Source organism: Propithecus coquereli, unplaced genomic scaffold (assembly GCF_000956105.1).
Source record: "Propithecus coquereli isolate 6110/MARCELLA unplaced genomic scaffold, Pcoq_1.0 Scaffold65, whole genome shotgun sequence".
Lineage (NCBI taxonomy): Eukaryota > Metazoa > Chordata > Mammalia > Primates > Indriidae > Propithecus > Propithecus coquereli.
In genome coordinates, this window is record NW_012152507.1 from 4,650,467 (window position 1) to 4,674,531 (window position 24,065).

Here is a 24,065-nt window from a genome sequence, read left to right on the forward strand (position 1 = left end):
TATGTGAATTGAAGGCATTTGGCAAACTTCTCCAGAATATCTTGGTGGATAAAATGGTGAAATGTGAATTAGGAGATAGTGAAGACAGTTCAGGACAGATTAACCATATTGAAAGAAAGAATGCTGATTGATGTTGTCTTGGAGAAAGAGCTCGAGAGCAGTTGGCTGTCCCATAGGAAAATAACACAAGCCACGTAAGTTAACATGTTCTAGTATCACAGTAAAAATTTTTTTAAAGCGACAGGTGAGTTAATTTTTAGTGTATTTTATTTAACTTAATATGCTTAAATATATCCAAAATATTACCTTGGCATGTAATCAGCATCAAAAAATCATTGAGATAGTTTACGTTCTTTTTTTTGTACTAAGATTTTGAAATCTGATGTGTATTTGCATTTATAGCACATCTCAATTGGACTAGGCACATTTCAAGTACTGAATAGCCACACGTGGCTAGTGGCTGCCGTGATGGACAGGGCAGCTCTAAAGACAGTCTTTGGTCTTTGGCCACCTTCCCCCTTTTTTTCATATGATGCGAATGACGATGTAGAAAGAATGCTTATCTGTTGTTTGAAATGGAATGAACTCATGTAGAATGATGTCAGCAGGTTAGGACACTGATCCAAACCTGTGGCGTGAAATCAGAGCATGGAGTGCTGAGATTCTATCACCTGGCCACCCAGGGACTTGCCTTACAGCACCGCTTCATGTGAACAGCCTGGCAGTGCAGAATTTCAGTGATCACCAAGTCACCAGGAGCCAAATGAGCTGCTTAAATGTGAGCATAAGCTAATGCTAATAAATGTTAGCATAGTCTAACTGCACATGGGAAGCGTGGGCAGGTTGTGGCAGTATTAGCCGGGCGGCTGAGCTGGGGCTGGAGTTCTGTTCTGGGAGCCTTGGCGTGTGGGGTGCAGAGAAAGCAATGACCACCCGAGGTCAGAGTACAGCTGGTGTGGTCGGGGGTTGAAGCCCTTGGCAGTGAAGTACTGGAGGGGAAAACTGTGAGGCATTAGAGAAAACTGGAAACACATTTGCTTGATGTGTTTGGCCGTATTAAGAACTGTTCTGCAGAAGGGGGTGCAGACTGACTTTAGTTGCTCTGGATGGTCAGCCCGAGGTTAGCAGGTAGGAGGCACGAAAGGTCAAATTTCAGTGCAGAGTGGTAACAGAGCAGTCCAGTGACAGAATCAGCTGCTTTCTAAAGGAATGATCATCTAGTTCTTGGAAATGCCTGGATGCTAGACAATAACAATCACAGAAGTTTACAGCTCACAGAGTATTTCATCCAGTCTCATTTGCGCCACCTCACAGTCCTGAGGGATAGATACGGATCGCTCTGTTAATGAATAAGGAAACTCAAAAGAGCCAAGAGCTCATCCAGGCTGGTTCTGGATTCCAGGGCAGGCGCCCCTCGTAACTAGGCTGGCCTCTTGGTGGTCAGAGATGCGTTAGAAGGGACAAGTCAGTCATAAGGCAGTGGTGGGGTGGAGCAGGTTTTCTACCCCTGACACGGGGGTCATTTAGACCCCTGAGTCCATTTAGATCAAAGTTAGACAGCAGTTTCTCCAGAGGGAAGCTGGCCTGTGCAGCGCTGGTTAGTCTAGGCCAGGGGGTTAAGGCTCTTGAACTCAGAGACAGCTCCTTGCCAGCATTGAAAGATTGGGGGGAAGAAAAGGGTATATTTGATACAGAGATGATCATCTTTCCCTGCTATACCCCTGTCATTTTGGGCAGAGCTGGGCACCACAGGCCTCTAGCACGGTCAGGATGGCTCCGTCACAGGGGACCAAGTCTGGTGCTTTGCGAGGCTTGGTTTGACACCTGTCAGTGCTGAGGCTGAAGTTGGGTCTGGGGATCGTCTTTCAAATGATCCAAGTCCAAAGCTGCAAAGCAGCCAGCTTCTTCCTGCCAGGTATGAGGAAATAACAGGCCTTCCCAACTCCCCGCACAAATTATGGTTTTGGCAAGGAAAAATATCCCTGAACTTGAGACAGAGAAATAATTCACTTCATGTTTCTGGCATGTGATCGCTGAGGTCTCTGAATTCACAGAAACGTTTATAGTTTGTCTTCTAACCTTGCCAGAGGAGCCTGGTGTTGCAGAGATGATAGCCTGCCAAAGGCCAAAGCACCTTGGTGTCTCTTCAGAGACACCAGTGTGATCTGCTTCCCTCTGAGCAATCTGCGTTTCCCGTTCTTGAAGCAGCGGGGCTGGGAGTGAAGTGTCAGTGTCACTAACAGTAGTCTTGGGTTTTTAGGTAGTCATCTTATGACTAAAGAGGACCCAAGAATTTCCTCATGGACTCAACTTTTCAAATCTATCAAAAAAAAAAAATACAAAAGATATTTCACCCATTCATCTGAGAGGAAATTGAAAAGAATTTTTAAAAGGTTTTTTATCCCCTACAAAGATAATTTGTGAAGCCTACACGATTAACAGGGATTAGACTTCATGCTACAAAAAAAGGGTGTAGGCCGGTTGCTGTCCTGGTTGAAGTAGAAAATCATTTCCTTGCACTGTGGTCGGGCAGAAATAGCCAAGTGGAGGCACTGGCATATTTGCTCGTACGTATGGTTTGTGCAGATTTTGAGATTTAAGTCATGTTCTCTCCTCTCTGTTTTTGTGCACACACTTTGCCCTGATTTCACATGAGGCCATGGGACTGGCTGCTGCTCTGTAATCTTGCACACACCAAGCTTAGTGGTGGGTTCTTCCAGCTGTTTAAATGAAAGGTACTCCTGCTTCTTGATCTGTTCGTATCACGGGTCTGCTGTGTTCTTCAGCAGCGATGGAAAATGGGGCAGGACTGAGACAGTAGGAAGGACCGAACCAGGTAAGGGATTTGCATGGCAGGAGCTCCTGAAATCTTATCCAGTGAAAAAGTATGAAAGATACCTAGTGAGACTCTCCACCCCAACCGCCACCTCTGTGGCTCTAAACTGTTACACGATGTTTCAATTCGGTTATATTTCCTAAAAAGGGTACAAAGTAGGTGCAGACAGGCTGCATTCCGGGATTCCCTGGCCATCTCCTATAAACTTGATTCACCCGACCACTGCCATCTCACTGCCCCTCTCATGAGGGACAGGAGGACACGTGACCCCCTGGCTCAGCCCCGCTGTTAGAGCTGAGTGGAAAAGGGCAACCCTGGGGTTGGAAGCCACTAACCTCACGTCCTACACGCAACACGGCTGCTTGTGGTTTCTGTGCAGGCCATTTGGAATCTCCCTGTTCTGTATGCTAGTTTCTTCACTGGGAGAGTGAATTGAATTAATTTATAAAAACATTTATTTATGGATATTTGGTATACTTTGGGATAAGATGCTCCTCTGAGAGTGAGTTGTCTTAACAAATTTGTATCAGTGTGTTTCGGATTTTCATGTTCTCTGTTTTATAAGCCCTCTTGCTTTCTCCCGGAGATCTAGTGGTATTTCTTAAATGACAGCATCTCAGGGACTTGGTTATATTTCAGTAACAATCAATGTCAGGAAGGAAAAATCTTAATTTCTTGAGACAATGCATTTTAGACGAGACACACAGCCCCAGCCACTTACCGAATGTGCTCGGCTTCATCCCCAACCCACCTCTACTTTGACTTTTTTTTTTCCTAATTGGTTTATATTTATTTGAAGTCATCTCTGTTAAAGAGTTAAAATTGGGTAAGTGAAGGTTGAGTAAACATAAGATACTGTAAACAGATTCTGTCATTAAGAAGCAGATGCCAGCTATATTTTATGAAGTATTACTTAAATTTCAGTTAATTTTCCATAGTTGTAGGTTTTAAAAATGATAAAGGCGGTGGAGTGGAGATGATTTTTTTTTTTTCTTTTTTTAGGTTCCAAAGGAAGCTGCTTTATTAACCTTCCTTTAGACTTTTTAAGACAGGGTAGTTGGAAGTATCATATGTGTGGCACATGACTTAGTGCTAATTTTCTTCATCTATTGTTTTTCCCCTAAATTTCTAAAGTGTAATTTTCATAAGTTAATACCAGTGAGGATGTTTTTAGTTAGTTACTTTACCAGTAACTTGGGTATTTCTTTGATACTAAGAAGTTCTTTCTCTCCCTCATATTTTACCATCTCTTTTCTTTCTTAATGGTTTATAAAATCATGAAGTCCCTTGTTTAGTCACTTGTAAGATTCAGGTCTAGGTCTTGTGTGTAAGTCCCAATGAAATGGAGATATCTGGCCAGAGAAAGCCCATTTTCCTGTTTCAGTTAGGAGGGTCTCTCTCTTATTGGTTTATTGATCAAAAACTATGACTGAATCAGAGTTTGGCATTTTCTTTGTGAACAACTGTTTTATTAATGTTTAAAATTTAGATTTACAACAATTCAAGTGCAAATGCCATTTTATTGAATTTTTTCCTGTCAACTGAATTGTTCATTCCAATTCTTTGCTTTTAGAGAATAACTAACTGTATGTGGGGGTGGGTGAGAAGGGACAACTTTAGGGAAGTTGCAAGAGAAATAAGAGATAGAATGTCAGTTTCAACTCAAAGTTCACAACATACAAAGAAATTTATTTATGCAATACAGGCCTTTTCTCAAATATTTCACAGACTTCCACACAGCACTCTACTAGAAAAGTAGAATAATACAACACCAAAATACATTGTTTCTTAGTACAAATTGCTAATCAAAAGGAAGGTGGAGATAGTTTAATAACAAATAGAAGGTAAAACAGGTGTTGCTTAATACAGCACCTGGTAGCCTCTGTCCTCAAACTGGGGATGGGGTTCCCCAGCAATGGCCCTGCCTCACTGGGCACAGTCACACCTCAGGGGTGAACTTTGGTACTTTCATTTACTTTAAAAGAAAAACAAAGATGGTGAGCCCAAGAGCATTTCCATCATTTCATTTTGTTGTGCTACAAAGATGACAGATCAGGAAAAAATGGTAACTATTTCACACTTGCTACAACTTAGACCCTTTATGTTAACACACAGTAAAATAAAATAGCCTCCCCCAAACCGTACTTTTCTAGGTCTAAAACATGCTTAAAGAATAATATTGATTGATAGAAATAATTCATTGAGATGTTTTAAATTACATTTACCATAATTTAAACATTATTATCTAAATCCCAGAAATTTCAGTGCTGAAGAAGCACAATTGTTTGGAAAAATACAGGACCCAAATTTCTGCATAAACTTCCCCTATCCATTTCCCCAATGTTAAAATCATGTATTTCTCAAGATTGCAGATAAATGGGAAATGTTTTTTTATTATTGGGTTTACTAGCTCCACTGTATGTTTCCATAATTGGTGAAAATAGACTTCTCATTATGACTAAAAATATAGATTTTTTTTAAACTACAGAACCCAGCAGCCAGTTTTCTGCTTTGCTAGTCCCCCCCAAAAAAGTCAAGCAAAGTCTACAAAAATAGCAATTAACTTTAAAAAATATTTTGCTTCTTTGAGCAAATTTAAGTTCCTTTCAGATGTGATGATAGCTATTTCTAAGAGAATGATGCTCGGATACTTCTCCTGCCCATCCTGGGATCAGGGCTGATGAGCAACTGTCGTCATCAGTAGCGGGTTTGGTACTCATGATGCCACCGGTTAAAGTTATTGTAGAACAGAACAATGCTCCCTGAAGCCATGCCAGAAATGATGCACCTGGGGGAAGCACAGAGAGAAGGGTTTTACAAACCTGTATTTCCAGGAGCTCTGTTACTAAAGGAAGAACTGCCCTCCCCAAATCCACGAGGTAAATATGGAAGATGGCAGTCAAACCTGCAATTGTAGAACTAAGGTACTTCTTTAATGACTAAAATATATCCTTGAATAAGCTCAGAATACTGTGTCTCACACTCCAGAAGTAATCCAAGCCACAGCTTGCTTTTTCATTGAAAGGGCAAATATAGCCAGTAGGTGCAGCTGGGTCACTAAAACCTGAACAGACTTGGTAATTTCTAAGGGCAGGGGGCTGTGAGGGCAAGACTGGCATAGACATCAGAATCAAAAGAAGGAAGCAACACACATTCAAGTGACAGGTACAGAGACGAAGAATAAGAACAAGAGTGTTGTTGGCCATATTTGAGTGGTCTCTCCTCTGTGGAGGACTATTCTATGTCCATCACGCTCTGGGTAGGGGCCTAGTCTTCAGTATCTTCTTTAGTACGTAATATCAAAATTAGGAAGTAAAATGTATCACTATAAAAAAAGTCAACCAAACACAAAAGAAGGTGTTAATGAGGGATAAAACTTTAAGCAAGACAGAAAACAAATAGCAGAATGGCAAAAGTCAGTCTCCTTATCAGTGATTAAACTCTCCAAAGAGACAGATTGAAAACGAAAGGATGGAAAAAGATACTCCATGTAAAAAGTAACCGAAAGAGCGGAGGTGGCTTATACTAATATCAGACAAAAATGGGCTTTAAGTCAAAAACTGTTTGTTTCAAGAGACCAAGGAGGATACTTATATTGATAGAAGGGTCAACTCAACAAGGAAATATAAAAATTATATGTGCACTAAACATCAGACCCCCCCCAAGATATTTGCAACAAACATTAACAGAACTGACGGAAGAAATTCTATAATAATAGTTGGAGACTTCAATATCCCACTTTCAATAATGGGTACAACAAACTAGGCAGAATTTGAGGAAAACAATACTGTAAGCCAGTTGGACCTAACACATACATAGAAAACCCAACAACAATACGATAACATTTCTCAAGTGCACATGGCATAGTCTCCAGGATCAACCATAAGTTAGGCCACAAAACATCTTAATGATTGATTTAGAAAGATTAAAATCATATAAACTATCTGATCATCATAGAAACTAGGAATCAATATAGGAAAACTCACAAATACGTGGAAATTAAACAATGGGTCAAAAAAAAAAAAATCTCAAGAGAAATTAGAAAATACCTTGAGATGAATGAAACTGAAAACACAACAATGCCAAAACCTACAGGATGCGGCAAAAGCAGTGCTAAGAAGAAAATTATAGCTATAAACACAAGCATTAAAAAAGATCTCAAATCAATAACCTAACTTTAAGAAACTAGAAAAAGAACAAACTAAACCCAAGGCTAGCAGGAGAAAGAAAGTAATAAAGACTAGAGCAGCGATAAATGAAATAGACAATACAATACAAAATCAAACCAAAGATTCCTCTTTGAAAAGATCAAATTTTGCTACAAAATTGCAAACATTTAGCTAGACTAAGAAAAGACTCGTATTACAAAAATCAGAAATGAAAGTGGGAACATTACTACTGATTTTGCAGAAATAACAAAGGAGTATAAGAGAATATTAGAAACAATTGTACACCAACAAACTGGATAACCTTGATAAAGTGGACAGATTCTTAGGAACACCACAATATACCAAAATTGAAGAATAGAAAATCTGAATAGACTTATAACTAGTGAAACAATTGAATCAGTAATCAAAAACCTAATGAAAAAATCCTAGACTAGATGGCTCCACTGATGAATTCTCCCAAACATTTGAAGGAGGATTATCACCAATCTTTCTCAAACGCTTTCAAAAATATAAAGAGGAGGGAACATTTTCCAACTTATTCAGTGAGGCCAGCATTACTCTGACACCAAAGCCAAACAAAGACACTACAAGAAAACATTACAGACTAATATGAATACAGATGCAAAATACTAGCAAACTGAATTCACTAGCATGATAAAAGCATTACACACCATGACTAAGTGGGATTTAGTCCTGGAATGCAAGGATGATTCAACATGTAAAAATCAATGTACTATATGCCACATTAACTGAAGGAACCAAAAAACCACTTGACACAATTCAACATTCTTTCATTATAAAAGCACTCAATAAACTAGGAATAGAAGGAAACTACCTCAAATGATAAAGAGCATTTATGAATAATCCAGAGCTAACATCATACTCAAAGATAAAACTTTTTCCTATGATCAAGAACAAGGGAAGGATGCCCAATTCCACCATTTTTATTCAACATAGTACTGAAAGTCCTGGATCAAGCAATTAGGCAAGAAAAAGAAATAAAGGCATCCGAATTGGAAAGAAGTAAAATCATCTCTGTTCACAGATGATATGATCTTATATGTAATAAATCCTAAAGATTCCACAAAAAAATTGTTAGAGCTAATAAATGAATTCAGCAATTTTGCAATATACATAATCTACACGGAAAAATCAGCTGCATTTTTATACACTAATAACAATCCAAAAGGAAAATAAAGCACAACTCCATTTACGATATCAGAAAGAATAAAATAGGAATAAATTTAACTGAAGAAACAGAAGACTTGTATACTGAAAACTATAAAATGTTGCTGAAAGAAAAGATATAAATAATGAAAACACATCAGATGTTCATGGATTGGAAGATTTAACATTGTTAAGATGTCAATACTATCCAAAGCAATCAATGCAGTCCGTAGCAAAATACCAATGTTTTTTGCAGAACTAGAAAACCCATCCTAAAATTTATGTGGACTCTCAAGGGACCCCAAATAGCCAAAACAATGTTGAAAAAGAAAAATAAAGTTGGACCCTTACCGTTACATACAAAAATCATCTCAAAATGGATCAAAAACCTAAACATAAGTTGAACTATAAAGCTATATCACTCTCAGAAGAAAACATAGGGGAAAAGCTTCATGACCTTGGATTTTGCAATGATTTCTTAGATACGACACCAAAAGCACTGGTAACAAAAGAAAAAATAAATTTGATTTCAGAAAAATTAAAAGCTTTTGTGCATCTAAGGACACTATAAAGAGAGTGAAAAGACAACATCACCCAGTAGTCATTAGGGAAGTGTAAATCAAAACCACAATGGGAGACTACTTCATATGCATTATGACAGCTATTATCGAAAAAACCAGAATATAGCAAGTGATGGGAGGATGTGAAGAAATTGGAGCCCTTGTGCATTGCTGGTGGGAATGTAAATGATGTAGCCACTTGGAAAACCGTTTGGGGGTTCCTCAAAAAGTTCCACATAGAATTTTCTGATACATGCTACAACATGGATGAACTCTGAAAACATTACGCTAAGTCAAATAAGCCAGGCACAAAAGGACACACGTTATAGGATCCCACTTATAGGAGGTATCTAGAAGAGGAAAATGCATAGAGACAGAAAGTAGGAAGGAGGTGAGCTGTGGGGAGTCACTGCTTAATAGGTAGAGTTGCTGTTTGGGATGATGAAAAAGTTGTGGAAATGGTTGTACAACATTGTGAATGTACCTAATGCCACTGAATTGTACAACTAAAAATGGTTTAAATGGCTAATTTTACGTATATGTTATTACAATAAACAAAAATAGGAACTAAAATGAGTGACTATATGCTAAGAGGAAATAAGATGCCAGGTAAAGATTATCCTCCCAAAATTTGCCACTTGGGAGGTTTTAGGAAATAAGCCATATCTTTCAGTGGAATCCCTGTGGGCAGAGACAAAGGCATTTTATGTTAAATATGTTTATAGCTCTTAAAATTTTATTTGCCAAAAAAGGTACTTTTAAAGAAATATAAAAGACTTTACAGCAATTTAATTGGAGCCTTTTGCACTTAAATCCTATGTATTCCTTGAGAACTCACACTTTGTCAAGAGTCTTGGAAACCCAAATATTCATTGGCTTTTTTGATTGCACAGGTGAGCCCAGAATTCAACTCATCCATCAGCCCATTTAAAGAAATCCCCTGTCCAGTGTTTTAAACTACCATTAGTAGACCATGATCCCAGTATTACCTCTGGTCGTACGATAGGGCCATGGCCCGGATTCCAGCATCGCAGCCTGGGTAGGCAAAGAGCTGCTTGAGGTCTGATACCTGCCAGACCTTGACCACGCCGTTGTCTCCTCCGGTGAGCAGGTACTGCCCGTCCCGGCTCAGCTGCATGGCCTGTGGGACACAACGACATTCAGTGGAGATGCGGTTCTAGGGAAACTTCAGCACCACCCCGTGTTAGATTCATTCTTACACTGTGCCAGCTACCGTAGCGCAAGGAGAAGAGAGACCCTAAGAAGTTCTTAGGAAATCATGAGTAGTAGACGACCTGCCATTTTTCAGACATCTAATGGACAAAGGTAATGCTTGAGATTTTATGGTTTTGCTTTTTAAATTTTTGTTTTTTTAAGGACGAGGTGGCAAACTCTTCCAGTTCTAAAAATGCTGCTGGGACAGTGCGTGTTATGGACTGGGGCCAGCACTCTTAACGAGGAGCTCCTGGCATCTCTTTGGTTGTCCTGTGGACACGCCGCTAAGCCTGTTTTGTGCCAAGGAGTGACAGACAGCATCAGCTGACCTCACATCCCCTCTGCCCCAAGGAGGTGGCCAGCAGCTTTGGCACCTTCACTGGGCCTGCTGGATTTGGACAGCAGTTGGGAAAAAGACCTGGGAGAGAGCCACAACTTCCACGGTGATTAAACCCCAGGACTGACAGTGCTCCAGCCTGTCATTTAGTCAGCTCTAGTCTGTGGCTCCCTGTCCTTTCCCGCCAGTGCTGAACAGAGGTGCAGACTCGGAGTTTGCTCTTTGATCCTGTAAAATGGATGTCCACAAATGAAAGCCCGTGGGCCAAATGCAGACCACAACCTGTTTGTGTATGCCTTTTTTTTTTTTTGAGACAGAGTCTTGCTCGGTCACCCACTGGCATCATCATAGCTCACTGTAACCTCAAACTCCTGGATTCAAGCGATCCTCCCACCTCAGCCTTGCAGAGTACTAGGATTACAGGTGTGAGCCAACATGCCCAGCCTGTTTTTACATTTTTTAACGGTTTAAAAAAGGGAATTTTTCATGACGTGAATTTTATATAATTCCAAATTTGAATGTCCATAAATAAGGTTTTATCAGAACACAGCAACACCCATTTGTTTATGGCTACTTTCACAAAGAATGTTAACAGAGAATATAGAGTCCTCAAAGCCTAAAATATTTACTTTCTGCCCTTTTACAGAAAAAGTGTGCCTGCTCCTGATATAAAAGGTCCCTCCCTGTTACTGTTTCCTCTCCTCCTGGCCTTCCCTCTAAGCCTTGCTTTCTGAGCCTACTAAGATACAAATTTCCTTTCTTTAGTGGGTGGCACTGGGAGTTCTAACAGTCACTGCAGACACCTGTAATCTGTATCCACCTGGACACAATGCACATGGGAATACAGACTGTGCTAGCAAGCCAGGAAGGAAAAAAATCTAATTTCTGAAAAATATATTTACACTGTACTGTACTCAGAGTTTTAGCATAGTTACCTTAAGTCTTTACTCTTTGACAAATTTTTTAAAAATCATAAAGGACTATTTCATAAGCCATTGAATTCACATTTACAAACATACCAACTTTTAATAATCTCTTAAATATAGGTTATTCTCAAGAACACAAAAATATACCTAAGATATGAAAAACAGTTACATATGAGAAGTATTCTCTGTCTTATTGACTAAGCACAGATATTAAGATTTTTTTTCAAGATGAGCAAAAATCAATATCTTTTTCCCTCATTCACTGCACAAATGACAATCTCTAGGGGGTATCTAGGAATTGCAATGAAGACTAGGGCAAACAATTATTTGCTACACTTATAAAATACAGCTGATGAAAATCCATTAACCTTATGGTTGTGGTTCACTTGAATTTTATACTTGAGGCTTTTTACTGCACAAGTGCTATATTAAAGCATAAATTAAAACCATTAATCTTTAATTCTTTGTTCTAGTAAAGAATGTCTAATCCTACTTCCATCTGAAATGAAATTATTAATAAACCTGGATTTTTAGGGCTATACATGCATCAGCATTCAAAACATTTAATGAACCTCCCAAAGTGAAAAAGTATTTTGTTGGCCTCTTACGTGAGAAATCTGTCACATTCCTCTGGCACTAAGAGTAACATTTACGGAATCTTCCACCCAAATCAGCATTCACATGGTTCTTAATTCTAACAGGCCTCCTCAGTATCAGGCTGGATTATAACTAGAGATTTTCAGAGGGCCCCAGAGACATGTTAATCTCGCCCTGTGAAATCCTGAGTGCACTGCACAACACTGTAGCTGTGCTGGTTTTAAGGAGATAGCAGCGGCCCACAGCAGTCTGTTGGGGACGACCACATCCTAAAACACAGCCTCAGGAAAAGAAAATAAATGAGTTCCTATGGGTGAAATGGTGGTTATCCTTTGTTTAGGAGAAAATAACTTTGCTGCTCAGTATAGGGTGCCTACTTATTCATTAAGACATCTAAACATTGTCTGTTTGGTGAACTATGATATGCTGTTCACCAAAATGCCACTGAATAATCCGGAATCTAAAATAAAAACAGGTGGGAAGGCTTGATTAGTGTACCACTTCCCCAGGCTGCCTGCCTGCAGGGTTCTTGGTATTTCACAGAAACTTAATTTCTGGTCTGAGCTGATGACTAATTTGTTTGTTTCCATGGTGTTCTTTCCTTATATAGGCTCAGACCGCAGGATGGAACTGGGGAATTTTGCTCTGTGGTGTCTCGTATTCCCCAGCCTGTGCTTTTCTTCCTTGCTTCCCGAGGTAGTTAGCTGTGAAAGTATCAGTCTCTGGAGCCGTGAGCAGGCAGTGCTCATTTTAGGCCAGCGTGCTGTAATCACACAGTTGCCACTTGCAAGTTAGCATGATAAAGTGCAGGAGTGCTGGGGAAATGGCAACGGATTGTTTAAGCCCAAAATCCAGTGGGAAATATTACAGAGGGAAAAACGATGGCTACAGGGCAGAGAGGAGAAGCATGTGTGTGTGAACAGTCTGCAGAAAGCCTTCCTCCTGCTGCCTCGAGGAACTTCCCAGAGCCTCTGGTGCTAACTGAAATGCCACGGAAATTGTTTCAGTCAGCTAGGGATTTCAAATTATTTTACAGATTTATTAGCGTAGCTGACAATATAATCGCAACTCAAAGTGACAGATTATCAACATTATTATTGTAAAGAAAAGAGGAAAGGAAAATCCTCTGATGTGTACTTGGTTTAAATGAAGTATTATGGGAAGGAAGGGAAAAATAAAAGTAGAATGTGAGTGTGTCTGTGTTCATGCCTTAGTGGAGGAGGCCGGCAGAACGCAATGGAGAGTATGGAGAGGCAGGAGGAGGAAGCTGACTAATGAATTAAGAAATTAATCCTGGGATACAGGATTCTTCATCTGATCAATGGAACCGATATGTAGGGATTTTGTTCCTTAAATACTTCCTGACCCCAGGTATTTACTTGGGAGAAGGGGGTGATCAGGCTAGATCTGGGAAACTGGAAATTTTTGTCATTTAAGCTGCCCAGAGCTTAAATGACAGGTCAGGAATAGGAATGAGTAAAATGCCCAAAGATAGCCTAAAGCCACACTCAGAGGGCAGAGGCCCCTGTGACCCTGCTCCTGCCCCAGCGTGTCCGAGATCCCCTCATTGTACACAGGTCACATGCATTCCCAGCCCCCATTCTGGAAAATGATAGGGTCACTCCAGTTTCATTTTACCTTAACCTGCACCAAGGAGCCTCTCAAAGAACACTCCTTATTCTTTTCCTCAACCTCTAATACTTGTGGAGCCCTGTCCTGAAAATGAAGCAAGACCCTGGAGGTCCAGTAGCATTTCCATTTCTGGTGTACCAAATGGGAAAAAGGTTTGCCTGATTCACATCATAATTTGAAGCCCAACTCCCTTAACATGTTTTGGTCCTGTTATCCATGAAGAAGTAAAGTCTGAAATTAGATGCTACTCCTAAATAGTCACAATCCTTGTTTGCTCCCACCACAAACCTATTCAATTGTAAAGAAAGCCAGTTTTAGGTATGATCTAATGCTCTGTTTTAGCTTATTGATAATCAGCAAACAATACCATGAAGTGAATTTTCTTAGATTAAAAAAACAAAACAAAACTGAGCAGTGCCATTGAAAGCCACCCAGGATGGCTTCAGAAGCCTCTAAGAAACCTTTTCTGCTAAAGGTGTGTCCTCAGCTTCCATAAGTGGCCTCATGCACAGCTCATTGGCTGAGTGATGCAGTCAGCATGGCTGGGACCTGCTGTGGTCTGAGAGGTGCATGAGCCTCGTTTGGGTACCTAATGATTTTCTGTCAGCATGGAAAGGGGCCCTCGGCAACTCAAAAATAGGTTTCTGGGCCAGGCGCAGTGGCTCACGCTTGTAATCCTAGCACCCTGGGAGGCTGAGACAGGAGGATCACTTGAGGCCAGGAGTTTAAGACCAGCCTGAGCAATATAGCAAGATCCTGTCTCTATATAAAATATAAAATATTAGCCAGGTGTGGTGGCACACACGCCTGTAGTCCCAGCTACTTAGGAGGCTGAGGCAGGAGGATCGCTTGGGCCCAGGAGTTTGAGGTTGCAGTGAGCTATGGTGGTACCACCGCACTCTAGCCTAGGTGACAGAGTGAGACCCTGTCTCTAGAAAACAAACAAACAAACATGAACAGAAAAAAACCCAGAGGTTTCTTTGGTGAACCCTTTCCCACACTTGAAGGTAAAAATCAAGAAGGCTGAAAGGTCTACAGGGTACTCACTCTTATGTTATCATCTGTTTCCACGGTGGCCTGGAGTTTTCCATTCACACTGAAGGTACAGAAGAGGCCGTTTTCATAGAATATGACACAATGACCCTCTCTTGAAGCCTGGATGAGTTTTGGTTTCAGGCAGTTTTCAGGACCCTCCAAGGTCCTTAACAGGTCTCCATTCATGGAATGTATGAGACATGGTCCTTCTGAGAATAGAGGAGAAACAAAACGCAAAATTAGTTATTCAATGAAAACAGAAATGTGGTCTGAATCTTGAGCACAGGTCAAACAGGATTACAGTGCCATGTTACAATTGTGTAATAGAAAGCCTTAAAAAAAACTATGTATCCTCTTACATATAAGTTATTTTCCAAGATCTCCTCTTAATGTTTATCAGATCTCCCCACCACTTGGGAGAGGAGAGAAGCAGAGTCATGCACGTTCAAGTTCACTTTTCCTCAAGAGACAGGAAGTTACTTTATGAAACTCATTATGCTAAGAGGCAAACTGGAGGAATTCAGAAAGGAACAGGACAAATTTCAAATGCTAGAACAGCTTCAAGGAAGCTAGGATGCGAACAAACATGGGCTGCTGTCAGGCACATGATGACCTGCATCTCACAGGAGCCCTGATGGCCACAGCACTGTGGGCCTGTGCCGGGAAAACCGGCTGGGGCAGATTCTGAAGGCCAAAGCCGCCTTCCCTCTCGCTGCTCACAACTTTACACGGAAAGGGGGTCCTGGGTCCCCCAGAAATTCACACTGGGATCTTTCTGCCACTTCACAACTGAGTTAGTCCACCTCCCTGCTGCCCCAACAGCAAGCAGCAGCATCCACGACCCCCGTCTCACCAGGGGAAGCCCATACACACCAGAGTTGTTTTTGTTTCTGTTGAATACCTGCTACATGCAAAGCAAAGAAGGAAAAGTAACAAAAATTTTTTTGTGTGATGGGTAAATTCCAAGAGATATCTGAGTCAGAGAAGAGGGGTAACTGGGGCATACACTCTGCTACTCTCCTGGCTGAATTCCTTGTGGCCGCATGGAATCATTGTTGGCCCCCACATGACTATCGCAACCATGTCCTTTTGAAAATAAGGCTCTCAGCTTTTCCTTGGTCATTCGGGGAGTTTATAAGTTTTTAGTGCTCTCCATACAGGCAGTCTTTGCATAGCTCCAGCATGCATGAATTTCATTTATCATTCCTAAATAACACCAGTCCCACAAGAACACAGTTCCAATTTCAGTTGTCACAGTAACTGCATAAAGCACACACTTTGTGGGTAGATTTTCAGTCCACAAATCACTATGTAAATAACAGATGTACGTGATGATCAGTGACCAATCACATCATTTCTTTCAAAGTGTGTCACTGACTGGTCCCTGAGCATGTTATTTAGTTCATGCACAGACACCAAACTCTGTAGTCATGTTGCCTCTTTGTCTCCCAGTTATAAAGTCATATAACATTTTATAAAAATGGATAATCAGTATGGTGGCTGATGCCTATAATCCCAGCACTTTGGAAGGCTGAAGCAAGAAGTTCGCTTGAGACCAGGAGTTTGAGACCAGCCTAGGCAACGTAGCAAGACCCTGTCTCTACAAAAAAAAAATTAAAAAATTAGCCACACATGGTGGCACATGCCTGTAGTCCCGCCTACTCAGGAGGGTTGAGGCAGGAGGATGGCCTGAGCCCAGGAGTTGGAGGGTACAGTGAGCTATGATCATGCCACTGACTTTAGCTGGGTAACAGAGTGAGACCCTGTCTCTAAAAAAAAAAAAGATACTGGCCAACAAAGATGAAACTGCAGTAAAGTAATGACAAGTAATAAAGCTAAGTGGAATCTGAATTGAATAAGAATAAAATTAGAGTTGTCTGTGGGATGCTGAGACACCAGATATATGTGAAGGGAACTTATCCACATAAATTAGGAAAGTAGTTGTAACAAAAGTACTGACATCCCAGAAGAAGTGAGACTAGCCTCACATTAGAGGAATCCTAGGGAATATTTCATGGCATTGGAAGCACTAAAGATAAAATGTTGAAAGCTGATCCAAACTTAGGAGTATGACAACTCCCTAAGACATAGAAAAGTGTATTTGGTGAGAAGGCAGTCAGCACTGTTCAGACTACTCTTGATAAGTTTTTCACAAAGAAATAAAATACTTTAACTCTCGATGTTTCTAGTGTTTTAAATTACAGTGTACTAAGTCAATGTGAGTTTTATTATTTTTTTCATGTCCTTATAAGTATATAACTGAGTAAGAGTTTTAATTTGTTCTTTTTAGAGGCAAGGCCTCCCTTTGTCACCCAGGCTGGAGTGTAGTGGCATCATCATAGCTCACAGCAGCCTCAAACTCCTGGGCTCAAGCGATTCTCTTGCCTCAGCCTCCTGAGTAGCTAGGACCGCAGGTGTGCATCACCACACCTGGTGATCCTCTGGTCTCAGCCTCCCAAAGTGCTAGGATTATAGGTGTGAGCCACCATGCCCGGCCTCAGAGTTTTTAATGTTTGACAGAAATTTTTAAAGACCACGGAATTTTAAAGCCAGGTGCAGTGGCTCACGCCTGTAGTCCCAGCTACTTGGCAGGCTGAGGTGGGAGGATCACTTGAGCCCAGGAGTTAAAGGTTGCAATGAGCTATGATCCTGCCACTGTACTCCAGCCTGTGAACCACTCTCTTAAAAAAAAAAAAGACCATGAAACAATCATAAAATTTCTCATTGACTATTAAGATCACTTTGCCTGGTTTCCCCTTACAGTCACTTACACAGTCCCACACTACTATGCAGAGCACCGATGCCCTATAATAGGAGAGGTTCATGTTATGTTTCTCATCTGGAGCACTTACAGTCTAAGAACTCATGCTGGCTCAGGATGTATTAAATTATTGGGTACAAGAAGGAAAAAAAAAATCCAGTAGTTATATAATTCTTGTTATCATTATTACTATTTCAATGTTTTGGCCAACTAAATTTTTAAACACAATCCTTTAAATATTTAATACTCCTTGTTAGCTAGACTAAGTATTATAGTTTGGGAAACAGATAAGGTGACTCAAATACTCTGTGCTTTCCCACCAGATAAGCCTAAAAGACACGAGACTATGGTACATTTTTGTGTGTTCAGATCTCAGCTCAGAGCAGAGACAGAGGCTGGACAGACTTACTATTACAATGAAATAAGCAACAATTTGGAAACAGCTCTGTTCCTGCTCAGATCCTCATCTGTTGCAGGGGCTCTCAGAAGGCTCACTTAATACCTTTGGCTAAATGATGATGCGACCAGCACAAACGTCCAGGCAAACCAGCTTAAGTATCTTTCCGCTCCATTCATTGTCAGTGCCATCTGGCCTCTGCCTGGTCCTTAGGCTTAGAAGTTAAAACAGACAAGGACAGGAGTTTCCATTCACATGTGAGATTGAACCCGGTAAGAGTTCAGAAGAATAAACAAATATATAAAGGTGTTCTTTGTTCCTGCCTCATGGAAATGAGAAAATTAATGGGCTATGTTCGTAAAAACATCAAACTCTTCAGAGTGCTATGAAATAGAACTTTCTACAATGATGGAAATGTTCTGTATCTCTGCTGTCCAATATGGTAACCACTACCAATATGTGAATACTGAGCACCTAAAATGTGGCTAGCACCACCAAGGAACTTAATTTTTAATTTAATTTTAGAGAATTTAAATAGTCCCATTGGCTGATGGCTACCATACCAGACAGAAGCTTTAAAGAAAAGGTACCAAATTCATCTTTGATAATTTTTTGCTTAGACAATACCAAGAAATGCATACATTTTACGTAGGTGCCACAGGTTTACCTTGAGAACCACTTAACACCAGGCCTAGCTCGGCACACACGGCAGCACATGTGATCTCATAGTCGTGGCCTGTCAAAATGGCCCGAGGAGCAGTAGTCTCACCTTCAGGAAAAAACAGATAAAAAGGGCAAATCGATTCAAGTTTATGCAGATTAAATAATCAACAACTTGTTCCTAATTCCCGTCATGCCTAATCTTTAGCTTATAGTTTGGGATTTTGTCTAAAACCCTATTTTAGGACTAGATCCCAACTATATGCTATAGTGTTATTTTGAGGACCATGTGTCACTAAATTTTAAGTAATCTTTATGTGATTATCAAGCCACAATGGCTGAAAACTCAGGGTTAAATATGACAAAATCAGCATTACAGAATGCCTCAGATACTTTCCAAGTATGAAAATAAGCCCCTTGATCAGATGATATATGGATGGATGATTATAAAAGTAGGACATTTCAAAGAAAGGCTCCCCCTGCCCACTGAAACCCATCATAATGAAGACAGTCTGCCTAGGATTCATGCTATCTCAAAGCAGCCCCTCTCCAAATATCTATTATTTTTATTAAGCTTCCGTATTTTCATGATATATAAATCTCATGTAGTGTATTTCTCTATGGTTTATTCAAAGAATGGAGGAAAAACACTAATAAGAAACACCTAAGAAAGACCAAACCTTACATGTAATTCTGATAGCGACTGAAAATTAGGGGAAGGGAGGTAGAGAAGGGGGTGGGGGTAGAGAAGGAGTATCCAAATAATGGGAGATATTTCAAAACATTTTCACAAGTAGAAGGAACAAGTCATCCTGCATCTCTGTCCCAAACTAAAAAGAAAACTGTTGGCTGGCTGATAAGGAACCCACACACCATGAACGGCCCTAGCTTGATCTGTGACTTCATTCATGCCAAGCCACAAGGATAAACTGGATTCTATATTTAGCCTGAAGGATATTATTTTAAGACTAAACTAGCCCTCTCTTTATAGTGTCTAAGGTCAGAGGCACAAAAAGCCTTTATAAATGGCACTAGAAAACACGATTTTATTAGTGTTCTTGATTTCTTTGATTTGGATTGGTTCTATAGTATGGTTGATAACTGATACTGTAATTTAAAAAGGGCAAATGTGCCTAGAAAGTAGGCTGCTACCACCAGCTATGGAACTCTAGGAAAGAATAACTTGTCATCCTAACCCTACACACTTGGCTGTCCTTGGAGCAGTCACCCACTGTGAGGAAACAGGTCTGGCAAGTCAGGGAAAACCTATCAGAAACCTACTGTACTTGGAAAGGCAAATGCTCCTGTCAAAAAACTAATCTAGCCTTGGTAGATCAATGGGTTCTCTGAAATTTCAAGCAAAATATATTATGTACATGCCTGCTTTTCTGGGTGATGGGGAAGGAAATAGGTTTTACTGAATGCCCAGAGATCCATGACCAAAAAAAGGTAAGAGGTCTCCAGTCTGAAAACAGGAGTATAGTCTCTGGGCTTCCAGCCTCACTCACCTGGAGCCCGCAGTTACTTCAGGCCTAGCGTTACACATAATAGCTGCAGTGCGTGTACTGGGTCCATGATCTATAGGTGTGTTCCCACAGTGTCCTTCATGGCTTTGGTGACTATGGGTACTCCTGAGTACCTCTGCACCGCACGAGCTGTGCTGCCTCACACCACACAGCCAGATGCTGGAACTGGCTACACACTTAGTGATAAAGAGAGACCCCCAAGGACACAGTAAAAGGCCAGGGAGTAAGTTGAACGAGGGGCTTAGTTTCATCTGGTTCCAAGTTTAAAAATTTCTTTGGGGAGGCAAATCCACTTTAATTAGAAAGTTTACTTAACATTTCCCAAACCAGAAAAAATTTATCACAAGAGAATTTTTTTTTCTTAAAAAGTCCACAAACTTGGGGAAAGTTATTTGCTTCTTGGAAGCAAATAATATAAGGCAATTTAAACTACTTAACTTTGTGTTAAAGATAATCTGTGCCACAAAATTCAGAAATAAATATGCTATGTTTTAAAAAGTTACCGATACTTTAACCCTGGTTTCTCTCTTTCCCAAGAAGCTCTACATTCCATGAAAATACCATACAATGTTATTTTGAAATTACTTCTAATTATATCAATTGGCAACTTTTTTATCAACAATTAAAATCATTAAGATCTAGAATACATTTTTGGTGTGACCCTTTTTTTTGTTTTCATAAGTTACCATTTTATGGGGGCGAGATTTGTGTTTTAACTTTAATTGTCTTGGAATTCCTCAGTGGAAACGGAAAGTTTGAAGGAAAACTGATGGCAAATGAAAGCAATCTAAGTATAAGCCAAAGTAAACAAAGGACAGATGGATAATGGCGGTCCCAGAGGACAGCGTCATTTAAGCACGTCAGTGGTAACTTTTTGTTTTCTAGATCTAAGAATATTTTCTCAGGAGCCTGGTAGAGGAAGGGAGAAGGCTGCTGTTGGTTGTAATTGTACTTCTTTCTTTAAGAGCAAAGAGTTGAAATACTGAGCATTTTCTGTGACCATAAAGTTAGAGTTTAGGAAGGCCTGTGATTAACCCAGAAAGTGGGTTGAGATAAGCATTCTTTTTTGTAAACTCATAATTAAGATTTTTGTAAGTATGCTCTACTTACAAAATACTAGTTTCCAATAATCCAAACTATACTTATCATTTTTCATTACACAAATCAGAAGACACACACATATAGAGTAATTTCAAAACTGAAAAACCAGTTTTCATTCCTAGGGCCTGATCTCTAAATAAGGAACTGTTCAATGCTAGGATTCTGGCTTCAAAGTTTGGCAAAGTTTTGCTAATCCAGGAAGCAGGTTAGACAGTTCAGGAAATACAAAAAAAAAAAAAAAAAAAGGAAAAAAAAAACTCAACAAATTAAAAGCATAAGGGTAGACTTACGATCATTAGGTTCTCAGGTAACTGTTTCACAAATACTCACTGGATTTCCAGTAAAAAGATAGTGCTACTTAACTTCCCTCACCTATAGGAAATGTACATTAATGGCCTCTATAAACCCACACACAACAATATAAGCAGAGATATCACATCATTTCCTCTCAGAAAAGCTGTTTCCAGTCTTGCTCAAAGACTGAACTTTGTACTCCCTTTATTATCTGCTGTACAGATCGAGCATTCTTTACATTTTCTTCTTATCAAAAAGTATGTTCAAAGTAAATACCTGTTGGAGTTTTGTAAGTTTCAACAAACCAAGAGCTTCAAATGTTAAAATTTCACTATGGCAAATATAATTGTATAATATAGGATTTAAATTAAACAGGTCCAAACTGTTTAAGTTCAATGGATATTCTGAGAACCACCTGGAATGAAATTACTGAGTCAGGAGGGGATAATCGGAGGCAGAGCAGCAGCTTTATATACATGGCTCACAGAATCTATCTTTTTATTTCTCTGTAGTTACACTGTTATACATCATCCTGGATCATAGCAGAGCTCAAGTGACAACATCCCACAGAAAGGAAAGGCAAAATTCCTCCATATCTGTATATTTCTGTTTGGAAAGCCTAGAAACAAAATCTCGGAACCATGTAATTCATTTTCACTGCGGCACTCTTCTAAATCTGCCCCTCCCAACTACTTGTCAGCACATATAGTTAATACCTAAGGGGAAACAATCAGCTCAAATAAGATGATTCAGGCCATATTTTTTTTACTTTTCAAAGTCTCCAAAGCTATCAACAATCTCTCATTGAACTCTCTAAACCAAATAAAGAGCAGGAAAATAAAAAGTCTGAAAAATATCAGGTTAATTCTTTTGGTAAAAATTTGCAATAGTTAAGGGGTACAAAAAGTCTTTACCTTTGCTTTCTGAGATAGTAGGATCTACCGAAAGCTAGATTATAAAGCAGAACAGATTCCCTTAAGAACCTTTTAGTCTTACTGCTTGAAAAATTGTCATGGCTTTCAATAATGCTGAGAGAAAAATTTATCTTGCTGCTAGTTTAAGGGGCTACACTTCAAACTCTTCATAAAGAAAAATAAAAAGAGAAAGAGGACAGACTTCTAGGACTGCTTTGAAAAGCTTGAGCAATTACTTCAAAGCAAAGGGTGTCTTTGTTTGGAGAGCAGGTTTATGACTACTGATGCAAATCCTAACCAAAGGCTGAAAAGGATACTCAGTGCATCTTTATGGATGGCCTTAAAGGAAGATGAACAAGTCAAATGAGATTAAAGACAGTCCAAATCCTGCCACAAATACCAGGACACATCAGTTTTTACAGATGTGCTTTTCTCAGTACATAATACTGAATATCAGTACTAACTTACAGAGACTATTATAAACAACCCAACTTTCTTTAAAAAATAGCACAAGATCTCCATAATACCTATTTAGCATTTACGTTGGACCTATGTTTTAAAACATTTGGTGAAATATTTTAACACCATTAGGCAGAATAGCAAATGTTTTTATTAAATACTAAATGTGTTCCTTTGGTGTCCTCATAACATTAAGTATTATTTCTCTATCAAATGGACTCCAAACCATTTAATATTATACCTAAAAGAGGAAACAGTAATTTCTCTAGTGTCCTGCTCATAAATATTCAATGAGAAAAATAATTCATAACGTCTATCTCCGTTAAGGCAAAAGAGTTTAATAATCCAGGTAGAAGTAGTACTGATATGTATTTCTGGCAAACTTTCAGTTACTTTTTAAAAAATGAATAAAGTTCTGGCATTATCTCCTCAGTCTTATGAAAATTACATCACTTTAAAACACACTAAAAAGTTCTTATTAGCAGTATAAATACATTATTAGCACAGTGAATCTTCTTCATTCATTTGCCATATTTTCAATACCATTGATTCTGAAAGGAAGTGGGGTTCCGCATTTTTCTATTCTTAGTTTTATAAAAATAAAATGATGCCTTCCAATCGATACTTAGTTCAGATGACTCCTAGGAAAGAAAATAACATATCCCATTTGTTCACTCATTCATTCCTTCACTCCTTAATTCACTTAATAACATTTATTATGTATCCTGTGCAATGCACTGTGGAAATAAGGAAAGGAATAAAATATGGCTTTTGATTTGAAAATGACTTGATCTTAAATGGTCATTGGATCTGGTTGTGTCAATTGTACTATAAACCTGCACATTTATAGATACTTACAAGTATCTATGATTGTAAAGTATCTATGATTGTAAAGGTTAAAAAAAACCTGTACTGAAGTACAAACCACTTATTACAACTGAATTTGCATGCAAAATCAATATTTAACATTCATTAATAAAGTTCTTAAATAAAAACAACTGATATAATTTTCAACATTAGTAAAATCTAGTATCTGACCCTTTGAAGAAATAAAACAACATATGAAACCTGGCTTTATAAAAAAAAATTTCAACAGAGAATTCATTTTGAAATAAAAGTTTTTTAAAAAACTAAATACATAATGAAGTTACTAAGTATATATAGATAAAAACAACAAAAATATAAATAGTATACAATATATGCCAGTCATTTCCTAAAGATGGATATTTCTATTTTACATATGCCTTTTGTTTCATTTAATTACAGTTGATTACTACAAAACATGCATGTAAAAATTGAGTACATTCATGTGAAAATTGAATGCTAAGCTTTCTCATGTGGCTTACCATAATGGTAAATCAAGAAAGGAAATGGCTTTGCTGAAGTCGAAATGAGGTTAACTGTTAAATCTTTCTTAAACCTTTTCCATTAACTTCCTAATTTTTCAATGGGAGTTATACTACATTTTAATTATGCAAA

General features: G+C 39.1%; 1 protein-coding gene across 1 annotated transcript in view; it reads right to left on the minus strand.

Moving 5' to 3' along the window:
* Positions 1-4,504: 4,504 nt before the first annotated feature.
* LOC105822942 (lipopolysaccharide-responsive and beige-like anchor protein) overlaps positions 4,505-24,065 on the minus strand; it is a 587,311-nt gene continuing 567,750 nt past the window's right edge. Inside the window, exons 28-31 of the mRNA XM_012660015.1 lie at positions 18,300-18,401; positions 14,487-14,683; positions 9,722-9,873; positions 4,505-5,624 (exon numbers count right to left, since the gene is read on the minus strand). Coding sequence (XP_012515469.1) covers positions 5,534-5,624; positions 9,722-9,873; positions 14,487-14,683; positions 18,300-18,401 — 542 coding nt within the window. The 3' untranslated portion in view covers positions 4,505-5,533. The remainder of the gene's footprint in view (positions 5,625-9,721; positions 9,874-14,486; positions 14,684-18,299; positions 18,402-24,065) is intronic.